At 34.5% G+C, this 19,374-nt stretch overlaps 1 protein-coding gene across 3 annotated transcripts in view; it reads right to left on the reverse strand.

Moving 5' to 3' along the window:
- Positions 1–707: 707 nt before the first annotated feature.
- LOC106123174 (solute carrier family 41 member 1) overlaps positions 708–19,374 on the reverse strand; it is a 39,152-nt gene continuing 20,485 nt past the window's right edge. Inside the window, exons 1-11 of one of the 3 annotated variants that reach the window (XM_013319392.1) lie at positions 18,809–18,893; positions 13,535–13,662; positions 10,816–10,920; positions 9,878–9,944; positions 6,666–6,778; positions 5,983–6,127; positions 5,525–5,671; positions 4,915–5,062; positions 2,143–2,348; positions 1,625–1,773; positions 708–915 (exon numbers count right to left, since the gene is read on the reverse strand). In XM_013319392.1, coding sequence (XP_013174846.1) covers positions 724–915; positions 1,625–1,773; positions 2,143–2,348; positions 4,915–5,062; positions 5,525–5,671; positions 5,983–6,127; positions 6,666–6,778; positions 9,878–9,944; positions 10,816–10,920; positions 13,535–13,630 — 1,368 coding nt within the window. In that variant the 5' untranslated portion in view covers positions 13,631–13,662; positions 18,809–18,893 and the 3' untranslated portion in view covers positions 708–723. Of the gene's footprint in view, positions 916–1,624; positions 1,774–2,142; positions 2,349–4,914; positions 5,063–5,524; positions 5,672–5,982; positions 6,128–6,665; positions 6,779–9,877; positions 9,945–10,815; positions 10,921–13,534; positions 13,663–15,726; positions 16,278–18,808; positions 18,894–19,374 lie in introns of those variants that run through there. The other 2 variants (XM_013319391.1, XM_013319390.1) reach the window with 2 other exon arrangements.

The raw sequence follows: 19,374 nt of genomic DNA on the forward strand, positions 1-19,374 counted from the left end.
AAAAACCAGAGAGTCATTTTTTAATATCATTTATTGTCTACGAAAGACATACAATGTCAAAGGTAAGAGTAATTTTTATTAAATCACACATTAAACTGATATATAAACACGGCTAAACACTCACGTATATTCGTCCGGTGGCGGCACCGACTAGTTTCGAGCCCATCGGGGGCCCTTCATCAGGAGTAAGCGACGGGCCGCGTCCGCGAAATAATACCAGTACCACTCATCCTTTATCAGGATGAGTGGTACTGGTATTATTATTATGCTTCATTTAGCCGTGTTTATATCAGTTTAGTATAATGTCTCACGAAAGTTTGAATAATTTAAATCACACATTTTTATTTGGGATTCATATCACAGTTTGAACTGCATCCATAAATAAGGAGGCCGCTAATCCCTTCCCAATATTAATTTATACAAGGCGATAAAAACTAGGAATGTATCGGAGTAACATCAAATTCCAATTTAATTTTCAGATTGGCACTGAATTCGTAACAATTAAAAAAAAATTGTAAAACTACTCAATACTGTAAGGGTAACATTATAATTGATTTAAAAAGTCAAACTAATTTTTTCTTTATTAGTCTTAAATATTAAAAAAAAAAGTTGAAATCATTTATCCTTTGGTATAATCCAATATTCTATCACGCGTAATAGAAGCATTAAAATATAATACTTTAAGAAAAAATCTCATGTTTTTTTTTAATTTTTTGTGAGGATTTAAGTACCAGGTACATTATTGCCGTATTGTAAACCAAATATAGACAGGATAACGAACGCAAGACCTAGGAACACTGACCCTAAGAGGTCACCGAGCGCGGTTAAGTATGGAATAGCTGCATTATCTGGATCCTTCTTCCTCTTCCACATGAAATGTATTAGCATGTACGCCATGTACAAAAGCACCATCACCTAAAAAAAAAAACAAAAAAAAAGTTTAAAAATTAAGATACAAAAATCTTTGAGAAACACATTTGGTTACATACTACAAAACTGAAACAAGAAGAATTTTCTAAATACCTAGAAAAAATGCCTTTTATAAAACAAGATTTTTTTATATACAAAGTACTCCATATACTGCATTCTATCAATTTAAAAAAAAATAAAAAAGTCATATTTTTATTGTCTGTAACAAAAGATGAAAAGGGGAATGCATTTTTTAAATCGCTAGTTTGACGTACAAATAATTTGACAGGTGACAGATGACAGCCCAGATTTGACGCTAGCGCCACCTACGTTGAGGTTTTAGTTTTTCTCCCCATGTGTCTGTATTTATTCGTTTTTTTTAGTTTCTAATAATACACTCGCGTTCATTTAAGGTATTCCTTAATTTCAGCTATTTACGAACTTTTATATTTGAAACATTACAATGCAATCTATAGACTAGTCTTACTTTCTTTTCACTTAATCTTACTAATATTATAAATGAGAATATTTAGACGGATGAAATGATGTTTGTTTCAAGGTATCTCCAGAATGGCCGAACGCATCTCGATAAAATTTGGTATACATGTAGAACATAGTCTGGAAGAAGACATTGGCTACTAATATTTTTTTTAATTCCGCGCGGACGGAGTCGCGGGCGACTGCTAGTACAATTAATAAACTTGACAATACATACCTGAAGCATTGAACATAAGAGATATGTCAAGCCAAACGCGAACTGTATACTGACGACGCCTTGGTAGATGAAATCAGCAACTATCATGAACACCACTTGGCCGCAGAGAGCCAACACCAGCAGCATTCGAGCCACTTTAGCCGCAGCAGCTGTAATACAAAGAGATTTATCAGATTAAAGACCCAAAAAGTTTAGCTGTTTTGGTTCCTACGTATAGTACAGCCGTAAAGTTGCCTTTGTGTGAAATCTACTTTAAGGAACTATTAAGTAACAATTTAACTAACTTTGAGTGCAGTTGTAAGTCATCGTCAATACTTAAGAGGAATTCTTTCTAATAGCCTAGTAGGAAAAAGTCGTCACTTACGAAATCATATTAAACTAGACGAATCAATACCTTACTTATAAGATTCTCGTGTCACAATGTTAATTACCATACTCCTTCAAAACGGCTTGACCGATTTTTATGAAATTTTAAATGCATATTTAACTAGCTAGTTTACCACTTTATGTATACTCACTTCCAAAGAACAGTGTCTTCCAGGGCCATTCAACTATCCTCGTGTCCTCAGGCAGGATGCCGAGGATGGCCGTCTGATGGAGGTGCGTTGTCAGCCGCGAGGATTGCACGCAGACCAGGTTACCTCCGATTCCATTCACGATTGGTTGGAACACTTCGTAGCCTTGGTACTTTTCGACTGCTTGATCCAGAACTATACCACCGATACTGCAAAGAGAATGTTTCATTTTATTACGAGATATTCTTTTATTTTTCGAATAAAAAATGGAGTATATGTTGTCCGTCAGAAAAATTAAGTAATGATGAAAAATCCTGATAGAAACATTTTTGGACAGTAGGTTAGACTGATTTAAGATTTTATAATATTGTCTGCCTGTTTGTATGTATGTCCGCAAGGCTGCATTTGTTCCGGGTAATCTTCGTAACGCCTGGGCCAATTTTAACGGGACTTGGACGGGTAGCTGATGCGCATGAGCATATTTAACGTTGTTTTTTTAATTCTGCGTGGACAAAGTCGCTCGCGAGCTCTAGTCTACGCAGGATCAAATTACAAAAATATCCATCGAAGAGAAAATCACGTGTAAAACCAAATAAAGAATCTTGTTCATGTGACAACTATGCTGAAAAATTAATAAACATCGGACGCCAAGAAAACTCATTTGTGACTGATATGAATGTCTCTAAAGACTCAATGTCGTTGTGAATGTATGTTTGTTCACGTGTTAACTCTGACGTTGTTTACTCTATGCCAGCTATAGTAAGACATTAAAAAGATATAGACCGACAGACTTATCTGACCCGAGGTGTTACACAAAATGCATTCGCTTTGAAGCGATTCTGTAGCGAACTACTAAATTTAATGGAACTGACGCGCGACAATCACATGACTTATCGAAAGTTATTATCAGTTCCGTCGATCCAGTCTCTAACCCTAAGCTCTAGCTTAGGGCTAGTTTTATATAATGTCAAAAAAATGCCATAAAACTCTTCGGTATTGTAGGTGTCTTGCCATGTTTTGTTATGTGCCATTTTCTGTCGAGTAGTTTTTGTATTTTGTCTGACAGACCACGACTATAGCGCTTCTTATCGGACCATTTAAATTCGCCTGACTATACAAACGTGAAACACGCGGAAAGATAATTGTTTCTTTGATTTGTTACGGTTTCTAGAAATTATTGAATCAACTGTATTATTAAATCTCATGACGTCATTTCATTATAATAAATAATTGTATAGTACAGTATAATGACGTCAATGGCTAAGTTGAATTCCATAATGATCAAAGTCGAAAGGTTTTTAATGGGACAAAGTGCATTACTTGTGTATGTCATCGTCGTTCTGAGCCTAAGTGGCGTCGCCAGCCGTTGATTAAAGCTAGGTCTAGGGGGTAGCTAACGTAAAATGATCTTACTCGAAGTAATTTTTAATAGCTATATAACATTTTTAAATATTCTAGTGGGGCAGGGGTCAGCTTGACGTTTTGACCCACCCATGGTGCCTTGTCTTTTTCAATCTAATAAGCGGTTCAAGGTCATCTGTGCACTGGACAGTGTCCCTTCCCTTGCATCCATTTATGATGTTCAAAGCCGCCAAGTTATTTTAAAACTTCTACACTAGAGGAGCGTCGGTGGCTCAGGGGTCAAGCACTTGACTTGCAATCTGCAGCTCCTGGGTTCGAATCCCGACATGTACCAATGTGTTTTTCCATTTCCGATTTACATATGTACATTTATCCGATATTCTTACGGTAAAGGTAAATGTCGTGATGTAACCTGCACATATCTGAGAAGAAATTCAAAGATATGTGTGAAGTCAACCAACCCGCACTTGGTCAGCGTGGTTGACTATGTCCTAATCACCCTTAACTTAGGGTAGGCTCCGAGTCCCTCAGTGGGGATGTATAGTGAGCTGATGATGATGACACTAAATGTGAAAATTATTTATTGTCTACTCGACATAAAAATATTTACGGTAATCACAAATCGAAGCGTTTTACGATCAATATCTTCAAAATATTTTATTACTTTCTTGATATTTGTATCGCAACCCACTTATTTTGTTTCGATCACAAATATTAACTGAAAATACAATTAGTCTATCTAGGCTTGATAAATATTACATTATCTTATCGTATCCATAAACTAATAATATACAATCGTTACTAATCATTATTTGTTAGTGTTTAAGTGGAAGTCATAAACTTTTAATATCAAAAAACTGCCATAAGATCCTTGTCGGCCTATATCTAACCTGGAAGAAGGGTCGTTGTTAAGCGGATAGTTCAATCAGAAAAAAGTGTTAAACGTCTATACACAACGCCTGAATCCCAGAGGGATAGGCAGACTACGGACTTCCATTTGGCGTGGCCAAACGAACCACCGCAATCCACTTTTCGCCCTTACGAGAGACGAAACCTAATGGGTGTCGAACCTCGTCGCCAACTTTTTCTCCCAGAAAGTCACTCAAATATTTGAACTTCTTTTGGCTGATATATGCAGGTTGCATCACTATGTATTCCTTCATCCTAATAACGTCGGATAAAGGTATATATGTAAATCGAGAATCGAAAAACACATTGGTACATGGCGGGATTTGAACCTAGTACCTCTAGATTACAAATCAAATGCTTAAGTATTGAGGCTCCGATGCTCTAGTTAAAGTTACGCTATAGTAAAACCTTCATAGTATAACAAATTTACTGGCTGGCGTCTATCAGCCTTTGGATTTAGTTTCTTTTGCAGAACGGGTCAGATAATTTTGGCACTTCACTTACCCGCTAATGAAGAGAGCAGAAATAACAGGGGTCCATCCAGTCATCAGCACTTTCTTGGTGTACTTGTTCCTCCAAACAATGAAGACCCACAGAGGCAGCAGGCTGTAGTATACACACATCAGAGCTATCGGTTGCCATAGTGATATTTCTGTAAACAAACGAACGAACAAAAAACATTAAATGATATGTAAACCTACGTTGTCTAATCTAAGATAGAAAAATCATAGAGAAGTTTTCTGCTGTGCCCAGATCATTTAAAAACATGACGTGGAAACGCTAAAGATAAGAAGGTTTACGACCCTCATTATCAGACAAACTTGAATGTATAAAAACTTTTTTTTTTCAGTCATCAAGGCCCCTGGTTGACAGATATTAAAGACTGTTGAATCTGCATATTATATTCTCTACCATAGACTACTTTCTACCAATCATTTAACTTTTACGACTTCCTTTCGAAAGGAGCCAAAACATATCGCCAAATTTCACACTTCTATCAATACATATTGCTATTCCTTACATTCCCTTTATTAAAACAGAGACAACAAAATTTATGCAAGCAGTGGACTACTGTAAAGACATTCAACTATAAAATACAAAAACCTCGACTTACTTATCTGATCATACATGTACTGCGCGGTGACAGCAAGTACAGAGTTAGACACGATATCGCCAATTGAAGCAGCCAACGGAGTTGCCACATTGTCTGGATTCACTTTAAACTTTTGCGACCCAAAGATTACTAACACCATCACGAAATCTGCAAAAGAAAATCTTTTTTTGAGGAATTTAGGCTTAAATCATTGCTATACTTTAAGAAAGGAAAGCAAATAAATTTGGGCAGGGCGAGGTAAGGCAACCTCCTAGGGCGCGGGCCTTAGGGTGCAGGTGCCAGAGTTGGATATAAAGGGGGCGCCTATGGCATAAGATCTTTGGAAGATTTCGCCCGACATCAAAAAAATGGGCGCTGCAAAAATGTCACCCCAGGAGCCGGAAATGCTAAATCAGGCCCTGTTGCAAATGTGATTCCTTTAGCATCAAGTGATAATCATCAAAAACAGAGACACAAACCTAATACGAAGCACGTTGTTGTGGCAGTAAAGACAGCTGATGCGATGAGAAGTAACACAAAACTGCCGTTGAAAGCGCGGTCAGTGATTGAGTTGACAACTATAGCGAACATCGAGACAACCGTAGCAGCTACTATTGCCTGCACCTACAAAAATAAAGAAAATTTTGCAATGTTCCGACACACAGAAATGTCTCTAAAACGACGCTGGCCGTGTACAGATGTACAGAATATCGGTGGCTCAGGATTTAAGCCCTTGACTTGTAAACTGCAGGTCCTGGGTTCTAATCCCGCCATGTACTATTGTTTTTAGATTTTCGACTACCTAATATGTATCCGACATTTTTACGGCGAATGAAAACATCGTGTTGCACTCTGTACATATCTGCAGTGAATTCATATTATAAATTTGTGTGAAGTCAACCAACCCGCACTTGACCAGCGTGGTTGACTATGGCCTAGTCCCTTCTAACTTAGGGTAGGCTCCGACCCATCATTGAAAAAGTATAGCGAGCTGATGATGTACAGATTTTCCTGAATTTGAATTATATCAGAGTACATAGATGTATCTCCCAGACTCGATAACAATTCGTAGATTTTGATATAGTCATGAAAGTTTGTTGATTTTGGCAGAATAGCTACTTCCCTGACTTGAGAACTCAAGCGTTATTTTCTATGTATTTACCTGTACTAATGATATGTTTCCAACGACCATGGATATTACTTCTCTTGGCGTTTCCATGTTACCAAGGTTAGCTTGCGTTGATAGTCGCGACGCGAGGCACATGTCCAAATTACCTGAAGACAATGAAAAATTAAATATGTTTTTTTCCTAGAAAAAGTACGACAAACATACTGTGAGTTTCCACTATCGGTACACTTGTAAAAAACAATATACAGTTGTTTTTACAAAGGAAGTTACGATAGGGTATTACTTTTAAAATTTGCATGTAATATTTCGCGAGCATAATGTGCGTTGCTAACAACGAGCAACAAATTTGTAAATTTTTGACCGCAAATTCGCGCTTGTTCCGGGTAATCTCCGAAACTGTTGGACCGATTTTGACGAGATTTTAATGGAATATAGCTTATGTGTGCGGGAGTAACATAAGCTATTTTTTTCAACTCCGCGCTGACGAAGTCGCGGGCGACCGCTTGTTTTCTAACCCTGAACAGACCATGACAACAGCACACGCATCGGTTAATCGAATGTTTATGGACCGTACCTTAGCCTATTAATAGATAAATTTAATAACAAGTCATAATGTACGTTTTTATTACTTTTTTATTGATTCTCGTGCTATGGTACCTTTGTACTTGTTTTTTATTAATGAAATCGTTTAATCCGTAGACAGATTTTGTGATTACGTCGTCTGGGAGCTTAGTGTTATCGAAATGGTATTAGAAAATAAATTATGACACCTTTCCTGGATACAAGTTGCCGATAAATCATCGATATAATATGAATATTATTTAATATATATTTAAAAAACTGTCGAGTAAGCAGGAAATTGTTGATAAACCCAAGGTTAATAACCCACGTTTATATTGTTGTTTAGTTTAGTGTTCTTTATTATATTCATAACAGAAGAGTATGTATGTTTGACGGTAATGGATGAAAGTTTGATTGTAATATGTAACGTACGCATTCAATTAACGCCAAACGTAACGCACGGACGTCCCGCAACGGATTTAAGTTTGCTGCATGATTTTACATAGCGCTGCGTTACAAGACAAAGCAAATCCGTTTAATCCGTGCGTGCGGTACGTACAGCGAGAACCAATGAACGTATTCAATTCACTCTCGTTTGCGAAATATAAAAAGCCTAACAAGCAGCATTAACACCGTTTATTTAGGCCGGACCCACAATCAAAATGCCTACATATCTATGTCCGGCTACGTACATCAATTGATTTTATTACCAATAGAATTAAATGATAAAAATAATTATAATTATGCGAGTCATATAAACAGAAATAGAAACCGGAAAACAAGGATCAAAATATAAAGATAAATCATCGTTATCGTAATATTAATTATTTACTTTCACACGACTCGTGTATTTAATATATTGCGATGTCGTTTTGAAACGATTCATTTACATATCACCGTCAAACTGTAAACATCGTACGTTTGTAATATTACTAGACGTCAACCGTTATCATATATTATTATAATACGTGATATTTTTAATCTTACTAATATTATAAATGCGAATCAAAGGAAAAGTCTTTAAAAGTTGATTAGGTAAAAATTATATTAGGTTTTTTTAGATCATAAAGTGGCAAACGAGCGAACGGCCACCTGAAATCGCTGGAATAGCGAAACAACCGCTGCCCATAGACATACGCAATTGCATATGCGTTGCCTACTTTTAATCGCCGGAGGACAGAATGCTCAGAAAGAAAATATTTTTCCTTCCTATGCATCCTCTCATCCGGAAAGTCCACTTCCACTTCCTATCTTTTCCCTATAACAAAAGGGTGGGAAGGGAAAGAAGACTAAATGAGGCCTCCGGGACGCACACTCATCAGACGAAACGCGGAATTGCTTCCACTTCACGCCTGTCTTCTGTGTGGTCGTGGTATTTCACAGGGCGAGCTGGACCAATTCGCGCGAAGATGTTAAAGCGGGCTTTACCACTGTTAAAATCTATCAGAAATTTTATAAACAAAGACAGTTACTAACTTTCATTATATGAAGTGTTATTTTGCAAACTTTACAATATCACATAAATAACATTAAAAGATAACATTGTTATTGTACAATATCTTAAGAAACACTTGAGTGCTTTGTTTTATTTATTGACTAGCTGTCGCCCGCGACTCCATCCGGGTGAATATATAAAAAAACTTAATTAGTGTAGCCCATCCATCCACATCACATCCATCTAAACATTCGCATTTATATTATTAGTAAGTTAAATAAAAAGCAGCTCTTCAAGACATAAATTTGGAAAAAAAATGAATAAATAATATCCTATGTCCGTCTCCTGGCTCTAATCTACCTCCTCACCAATTTGCAGCCATATCGGTAAAGCCGTTCTTGAGTTATAAATAGTGTAACTAACACGACTTTTTCAGAATATATGTTTCCCCATGATAGTACTCTATCTAGATGTCTCCCTTCACCGTTTTTGTAACATTTAGCAGTGAAAACTCACAAAACAACTTCTCCGTAATTTATACAAGACTCTAGAATGTTTTATTGAATTCTTAGTAGATTTTACTTACATCACAAACAATGCAAGGCAATTGTCTGTCTACAAATTACATACATGATGTTCGTAAGACTCGATTACGTACCGTGTATAATTTTATGAGTACCCACAATGTCATATACTCAATATATCGTAATTACACTCCACTGAGACATGTTTTAAAATATATTGTTGTCTCTATTGTATGTAAGAGAATGAAAGGGATAGCTATATGTAGAAATACAATTGACAATTCAGCGTAATACTACGGTAAAAACATTGTTGTTTATGACAATTGTTTTTAGATTGATTTAGCGTAACGTATTATTAGGAATAAAAGCCGAAAATGTGCCAGTGTATTAACCCAACACTAGCTTTAGTAAAACTCTCACAACAAATTTGGTAGAATCTAAAATTTAAACAACTAGTTGCTTTCTTTAGACGGGTAGACGTTTATTTTATATATATCTTATTAAAAATATAGACTATGTTACTCAGTGATAATGTACCTTTTTAATGGCAAAAGTAGTTTTGTAGTCGGTCCAGTAGTTTTTGAGTTTATTAGTTACATACTTAGAATCTTCTCTTCTCTTCTTTAGAATATAAATAACATTATTCCAGTTTCGTATTGCTGTCTCATATTTTTAAAAGGAAATGAGAGAGATGAAATTTTAAATGGATGTATCAATCAATATACCTTTTAATCCAGAGAGAGACGGCACTAATACAAAGATCGCTGATACATTTTGGAAAACCTCCCAGTTCTGAAACAAAGACAAAATATAGATTAAAAAATGAACAAAGATAACAAAGATTGCTATATAAACGAGCTGTTGACGAGCTGAATTAAAAAAAAAACTTAGTATTCTATGATCTATTCCAGGTTGTAATCTATGCTTGTTTCAAATTTCAACCAGATCTGTACAGCCGTTCTGGAGTTACGCGATCACAAACATTCATCTATCCAAAGTTTTGTATTTTATCGTATTAGTATGGAATAAAATATTTCTATAGAATATTGTTATCTTAATTACAATCGTGTAATATAATGACTAGCATTTCTCGAAGATATTAACGTTCAATATTAATTAAAAACTGATTAAATAAATTATATTGATAAGTTGAAAAACAATGCACTGTCTAGTTTACCCTTTTCGCCAATAGATGGCGCTTTCATCAAATCAAATAAATTGCACAATTAATCTATACAAATCATAAATAAGACATCATCATCTTCCTGTCCTTGTGCCATTCAGGTAGGGTCTGCGTAACAGTTTTTGTCCTCTATCGATCTATCTTCCGTCATCTCATCTTTCACATAATCCATACATTTCTTTCTTGTCCTACCTCTACAAATAATCTTACTAATATTATAAATGCCAATGTTTGGATGGATATTTATCATAAACTAAATCGGATTAGAACAAAAATTGTTACAATCGATCAAGGACATTAATATCCTACCCATCTCTTTAAAATGTCACTAGTGTCAAAAAGCAATTATGTCGAAAACTTGTCACAGCAATATACATACGTGTTAAATTATAGCTCCTATGGTACAAGTTTGCTGTACTACATTCAATCAATATGTACTAAATAATTGGGAAGCGAATTAAATTCTTCGACTGTACCTACCCTTACACTCCCGAGAACTAATCCAGCGCCAATAGTACCACAGCCTGCGATGAAAAAAGGTACAGCTACTTGCATCAGTGTCGTCCACCATCTTTCTTCTTTCTTCTGCAAATAAAAGAAGAATTAGAAAGACAAGAACATCTACAAAGGGATTGGTAATAGACAAAAGAAAGGGTTAGATTATTTAAAAGACTACAGATTAGAAAGAAATAAAAAGATAAAGTTATGCGCACCATTTAAAAATAGAACATAGGGGCGAGTGGGTTTACAGATTAAAAAGAAAATGTTTTTGCTTGAAAATTGCAAGTGGACGGTGAACAAATTCTAGTTCTGTCTAAACAACATTTATCGTGGGTTTCTGGGACCAAAATCTCCATATAAAACATTTTTATCGCTGTTTTGTCAAAAACGGTAATGACGATGTTTTATACAGATGTATTAGTCGCAGAAACCAACAATTAATACTGTTTCGATGTCAAACATATCACGACACTTCTATTCACAACAAAACTCTCACGAACTTTTACTCAAAGAATTTCTCTACTTGGTTAATGCAATGTAGCGTGCGGAAAGAGCACTTTTCAAATCCAATTCGAAGTGCAAGATTTCCTTATTTTTGATTATCTCTATTTCCAAGATAATAAGAGAGATGGCGCTGTTATTGTTAAACAGGTTTATCGACAATAGACACATCGGATATGGTCCTAAATACGATTCATAATTTAAATTCGAGGAATATTAACAATCTAGTAATAAGAATAGCCTATGCCACCCGGGTTTAGTGTAGCTTCCCAACAGTCAAAAATGTATTCAAAACAGTTCATTAGTTTCTGAGCTTATCCAACGCAAAACCAAACAATAAAATCTTTCCTCTTTATAATATTTGTATAGATGCATTTACTTTAAACAATATATAAACATTATGTTAAGACGCAAAAACATTGATGTGTTAATTATCATGGAAAACAAGATATGTTTAGTCAAGAAATAGTTATTGTAAGTTAATAGTCTGAGAGGATGTCACGTATTCTTTTGAGGAAAAACCATGAATAGAACGTATCATAAACCATTCTTGGTTAAGTACTATCTTATATATAAAATTCTAGTGTCACAATTTTCGTTCCCATACTCCTCCGAAACGGCTTGACCGATTCTTATGAAATTTTGTAAGCATGTTGAGTAGGTCTGAGAATCGGCCAACATCTATTTTTAATCCCGCGCGGACAGAGTCGCGGGCGACAGCTAGTAATAAAATAATATTTATCTATAATCTATACATATAAATTAAATAGGAAAGTCTGTTTGTAATATCCAATATACATATTTTTAATTTTTGTCTTTCTGTCCACATATCAGCGTTTGTTAGTTATAGGAACGCGTCCATTGACGCCGGACGTACCGCACGCACGGATTAAACGCATTCGCTTTGTCTTTGGATGCAGTTGGCCCGGATGATGGATGCAACGCTATGTAAAATCATACGAAGCAAACTAAAATCCGTTGCGGGTCGTGCCTGTGGTGCGTCCGGCAGGGGCCAATGGACTTTTGGACGACAAAAACTAATTTTTCGTTGTTAATGACTCATTTCGATAGAGCTTTGTGTAATTTTGAACTTGACTGCATTATTTCTATTTTTTTTTAAATATTCTTTATCATACAGGATGTTTTCGTTTTTCAAAAGCAGGAAACATCAAACACAATCAATGATAGCATCAAATCTTATTTTGTTTTTTCATGAGCGACTAGTTATCACCCTAGACTGTCCACGCTGAATTAAATAAAACTTAATTAGTAACCTATCTGTCCTTCAGACTATGTTCTATATCTATGTCAAATTTCATCAAGATCTAGGCAGCCGTTTTGTACATAACTTCTAACCCACTTCCAAGCATACATCCAAACATTCGCATTTATAATATTAGTATCGTAGTAAATATGATATACGTAGATATGACATATAATCATTAATGCCCATCATTACTGATTAGAAAAAATATTTTAATGATTGTATGTTTATCATAATATTATCTCATTTAATCTTAATTAATTACACTTGAAATAGATTTTATATTGTATATTTGATTTTGTTATTGTATACTTTAATGTTTTTAATCGTTTATTACTAACATAGGTACAATTCTGGACATACAATTATTATACAGGCATCATCTGCTCACTATACGTCCCCACCGTGGGGCTCGGAGCCTACCCTAAGTTAAGAGTGATTAGGCCATAGTCAACCACGCTGGCCAGGTGCGAGTTGTTTGACTTACACATATCTTTGAATTTCTTCTCAGATATGTGCAGGTTGCATCACGATGTTTTCCTTCAAAGTCCCGCCAAAATCGATCCAGATTTTTCTAAGCTTATCCGGAACAAACGTGGACTTACGGACAGACAGATTTTTTTTTAAGTAAAGCGACTACATATTAGCAAATTATTGTTAATTTCAGAATAAGAATTACAATTCAAGAAAACAATTGTTATAAACTTATTTTGGGTTATTTTTGGTTGGTTCACAACAGTCTAATGGCAGGATTCACCGTGGGTTTCTGCGACGAAAATCTCTGTATAAAACATACCTTTTATCTTTGACAAAATAGACATAACCTTAATTTTTAAACAGGGATTTTAGTCTCAGAAACTTACGATAGAACCCGTGACTTTTTTCGTTTTGTTCCGCAGATGTGTGCTACTGGTCATAGGTTTATAAACTTACCCCTGATAATGGCTGTTTTTCGGCATCCGTCTCTGGAATCTTCTTCTCTGGATCTCCCGGACTCTTTAGATCACCGTTGGGATTTATGGACGCCATGTTGAAAGCGGTGTCGGGACAGCCAATCTCATCTGTTGGAGAGAACACGTATTCTTATAATGAACTTTAATACCTTTTTGTACTTGAGTACAAAGAGATAGTTTTAGCTTTTTCGGAGCCAAGGCGAGATTTTTGCGACGCCCCTTTCTTTTCTAGTGTTAGGGGAAATCATATAAGATAAGATATCTCAAGGGTCATCACACGCCCTGGGCGATCGCCCCAGCTGGCTCAATTCCAACGCGGGTATTGTGCGTACATACCAGAAATATTAGAACAAAATTTTAAAGCCTATAGGCTCATTACTTTAGGCTGTGATGTAATGCGCACCAAAAATTTAACTTGTAATTTTACGGGTAGGTTTTTCAATTTTACAAGTACATTAACAATTGTGCGATTCGTTTTGCCACTTGTCCGTTAAAGTTTCACTTTTACTATGTTATTTAAATAAATAATCAAAGGCGTAATAAAGGCTAAACAAGCAAAGGAGATTGTTTTAATCAATATATGAAATCTTAATACGTAACAACGGATTATTAGTATTCCATATCAGTCATAATTAAAAAAGATATTATCGGGCAAATGCAAAAATAAAATACGAAACACGTTTGGTAAATTATTATCGCCACTAATGTCTGTATAACATCATCAGCTCACTATACGACCCCAACGAGGGGCTCGGAGCCTTCCCTAGTTAGGAGTGACTAAGCCATAGTCAACCACGCTGGCCAAGTGCGGGTTGACTTCACACATATCTTTGAATTTCTTCGCAGATATGTGCAAGTTGCATCATGATGTTTTCCTTCATCGTAAGAACGTCGGATAAATGTACATATGTCAATCGAATAACACATTGGTACATGGCGGGATTCGAACCCAGGACCTGCAGATTACAAGTCAAGTGTAACCCCTGAGCCACCGACGCATCATATAACATAGTCTTTTCAAATATATTTTAGATCAGATCATATTAATATATGTCCTCATTTTTTTAATCTTTGTCAGCAAGCTGTGACCTAATCAAAGTTGAGGACACTTTAAAAAATTATATCTAAAGTTCATACTTGCATGGCGCTCGAGTGCATTTTGATATTTTATGATGATAATAAAAATCTAATGATATATAGCCTAATAGTGTTGTGTGTAATTTAAAGTTATTCCATTCTTTTCGAAGTGCATTCACTTGTTTTCATTTAATTAGTTTATTATAAAAATCTTTATCAATTGGGTCAATAAACTATTTTAAATAACTTTTACCTAGGTCGGACACGTGCCACGTGATAGATATCACTGCAAGTTGGTCACAAACATGACCCAGAGATTGTCGCGTACGAGTCTAACACCACATTATCGTACAAGGGCAAAGTATAGATCTGTTACAATAACAATAAATACTTTTTAACGTAGAATTTGAGCTGAAATTATCTCACTGGCTCAAAATATCGGTAGTCACAGCCTTAAACTGTTAACGTAGGGCCATCAGCAGTTACCACAGCGAGTCTGTAGTCGTGTATGGCAGCCGTAGGTCAAAAGTATGTTTAAAAATATTTCAAACAAACGCCAATAATACATTAAGCACATTCCACGTGCAGAATTTAAAAAAAAACTATTTAGTAGTCTATTGGTTCTTCCAGACTATATTCTACATCTATAACAATTTTCAGCGAGATCCATGCAGCCGTTCTGGATACTTCAAACATCCATCCATCTATCTATACATTCGCATTTATAACATTGGTAAGAATAAGGAAGTCAGATTTAATTTTACTGTGTATGAAACAGTGTATCATTAGGCAACACAAATCTCATAAAATTATTGTTTACTTAACAATGTTGAATAAAATTAACTGGCAATAAAATTGAAATCGAATCTATGACCTATATGATCGTAATAGAATGAGCCACTGAGCTATCGTGAACTGAACATATTTAATTCAGAACATAATTATCTAACCAATTTGAATATAACAATCATTCTCTTAAATAAATAAGATTGTTAAGGAAATATTAAAATACCTACCTTAAAAAGAATAAATGATTTGGAAAGTGTCAAAATCAACAGCAAGCGACCAAGGCCAGAATAATTGCGATATAGTTACCTAGTATAATGTAGCCATCCATTCTTCTCAAACACTTCTGGATAGCCATCTCGACATGAGTACCAACGTTCACGAGAGACATAATGATGTTTAACAACTATCTCCTTGTAATAACAAAGCCAGACTACCGAACCATTGCGTTGGGTTTAACAAAAATCAATTGCGGAATAATTATTTCCTTATGAAAAACATTTCTGGTTCGTTACTAATACGCAAACAAAGATTAAGCTACGAATGTCAAAAATTAAATCTTCTTAGCAGAGTACACGGGAAAGAGGTTTTTATAACATTTTAAAATAACAATATTAACAAGTTTAAGCATTGAAATGCACGTAATAATACAAACACAATCACAATAATTAAAAGTTTTTTCGGAAAACGATATTATATTACATTTTTGGTTAACAATAAGTGAAACGTCCAACTGTCAACTAACACGGCACAGATTAAGCAACGAATGACAGTTGCAATAAAAACTTTTTAGAGACCGTTTACAAAAAAGTTTTTAATCAACATTTTTTGGTTGACAATGTTAATAGTTCGCTGGCGTACGGTTAAATGAATAACAAAATGCATTCACTTTTAGAGCAAAGTATGAATAACAATCTCGAATGAGGGTCAAACGATAACAACAAATTAAGTTTGCTTTCAATAAATGAGCTCTTGTTTGCGTTTAAGAAGATAAGGTAACTCTCAGATACGTTAATTATACATCTGTTTATTTTATGACAGCGTTATTAAATCGTCAGATTAATTGAGGAAAGTTTTTTATGAACGAAATAGAATAATTGTCTTTTCCCCATCTTACTAATATTATAAATACGAATGTTTCGATAGACTGAAGTTTGTTTGAAGGTATCTCCAGAACGGCTGCATAAATATCGATTAAATTTGGCATACACATAAAACATAGTCCGGAAGAACACATAGGCTAATTATGCTTCCTTTTAACACGCGGACGGAGTCACGACAGCTATAATTATAATAAACGAATCAGTACATAGAATAAGTTATTTTTTTTTGGGTTTTCAAATTGAAGTTAAGACATTTGCCAATATTGTGTGTACAAGTCCTTAATACCTTTTTTAATGGCGATTGCGCGCAGCAGTTCGCATGCGTTTAGACATTACGTAGAAAGGGACACTAAACGTAAAATCCAAATTCATTCGTAGCCTGTTAGGTACATATTAAATAAACTAAGTCAGTATTCTTAGAAATAAAGCCAAAAATACTATTATAAAGAGGTCCTTTTATTGTAAGATTTCTTGGAGAATCAATCCGATCTTTTCCTTAAAAATAACAAATCTTTATTTGGAATGCAAAGATCGAGTTGTTTAAGTGAATTTGACTTTTAAAAATTGCACCAAAAACGCAAACTGCATTCGTTATATACTATAAAAGTTTTATATCTTACGTGCCCGCGACTTCGTCCGCGTGAAATACTTCCTTTGGGCAGCATTATAATTATTTAGGCCACTTATTTAAGTAACACTTATAATACATAACAACAAAACATATTAAACTCAAAACATTCACATAAACCTTAAATATTCGAAAATAAACTTCCATCCCCTATTAATATTTTGTAGTAAAAAGAACCCTCTTTCCTCGGGATCTAGACTATTTATGTACTAAATTTCATTTAAATTCAGTAGTTTTTTGCGTGAAAGGACAGACAGACAGAATTAATTTCGCATTTACAATATTAATATAGCTTTTATCCCAGGCTTTGTTCTCTTTGAAAAATTTACGTTAAATAAGTATCAGAATTCAATAAAATATGAAATATATTTTATCGATATTATTATTACGACACTATTCGATATCGATACATTTGTAGCGTAGCTGAACAACACTATTAATAATCGTTATCTACACAAGATTGTGGTAACATGCTTAATAGAAAATATACAAATAAATTTATCTATTTTGTCCAATGCATAATCATTTAGACATATTTGTTCAAATAAATATCTTTTTATGATAATTATTAATTAATTTTTTCAATATCAAAACTTATTTTTCATAAACACGATTGGTAGATATTTTGTTTTGCAATGGTGGTATTTATTAGCCGACTTCAAAAAGATGGAGGTTATCAATTCGTCTGTATGTTTTTTTTAATACATTAATTTGATTAAAAGTCTACATATTATTTTGAAAAAAAAAGAAACAATAATATATAATTTCCTTCCAATGATTCGATAGATAAACACGAATAAACTTATTCACCTATTACAACCACGGTCATTCATGAAGTGGGAGGAATTTCGAGTTTCGACTGATAAGTGAGTGTCGGAAGCCTAGTTTTAGTCCTAGTTTTAGTCCCCCTTGTCTTCCCAACTTTTCTTATGAACGGGAAGTGAAAGTGTGTTGGTCAGAGAAGGGCTGGCTTAAGGGGATATATCCTTTTTCTCTGCGTCGCCTCCTACGTTGATTAAAGGTAGGCAAAGCATCTGCAATTAGGGTAGTCTATGGGCAGTGGTCGAGCTATCTTCGCCTTTATATAAAAATTTTAACTGTACTTCCTGAATTGCGATAGTTTTGAACAATACATCTTCCGTGGTTTTTCCAATTATTTATGAAATTATTATGATAAATGTGTCCTGCAAACTACGTTATTAAAAAGCCATTTAGATATAGGAAATGATGTTGTGTGTAAAACTTAGTAAAATGGCATCATTATGAACATTTAAATCGGCTGCTTATTTTAACTTGAAGCGTAGTTGTAGTTTATTTCTACTGCGTTTTAAATGAAAAATTGTAAATTATGAACATTTATAATAGCTATCTGTAGCTCAGAACTCCATCAGAATTAAAAAAAAATTAGTATCTATGTTCTCTTCCAGACTATGTTCTACATCTATGACAAATTTCATTGAGATCCATGCAATGGATCTGGAGATACATTCTAAAAAATATCCATCCATCCATCCATACCTTTAAATTTTCGCATTTATGATATTAGTAATAACTAAGATTAAAGACGAAAATACATAAAGTTTTAAAATGTGCATTTCATTCTGTAGTTTTCATTCTGGCCATTTACACTTAATAATACACAAAAAGAAAAAATACGTACTTCTTTTTTACAAAGTTGTTCTGCTGCGTTATACTACACTGTGATACACGAAGTATATGATTGCAACTGACTATTACATTGTCTTTATTAAACCTATCCATCATACAAAACATATGACATTAAGAATGTTATCTATACGTTCATTTGATAGATTTTAGCCTAATTAGCGATAATATATTTATTATTAAATTATTACTGTAACCATTGGTAACATCTTTATCAATTGATAAAAAAAATTACCAATAAAGGTGAACATAGACGGACTTCTTGAAGCAATATCAAAGTTCAAGAGTATGGTACTGCAGTGTTGCGTATGGTTATTCAAGTCTTTGTGTCCCTATATCGATACGTATTATTTGTAGTCCGTGTATATCGGCCCTTATACTTTCATGATTAATTAAAATGATATTAAATGATGACATGTAATTAGTCTTTATCTATTCTTAAGTATCATTGACGTAATAAGTATTTTCTATAAAACTAAATAGGCGGGACTTATTGTAAAATCGAATAACATTGTACCCGCCCCATTTTATCGCGATTATTATTTTGTTCTATATCAAAAC

This window comes from Papilio xuthus, unplaced genomic scaffold (genome assembly GCF_000836235.2).
Source record: "Papilio xuthus unplaced genomic scaffold, Pxut_1.1 DF826159.1, whole genome shotgun sequence".
Taxonomy (NCBI): domain Eukaryota; kingdom Metazoa; phylum Arthropoda; class Insecta; order Lepidoptera; family Papilionidae; genus Papilio; species Papilio xuthus.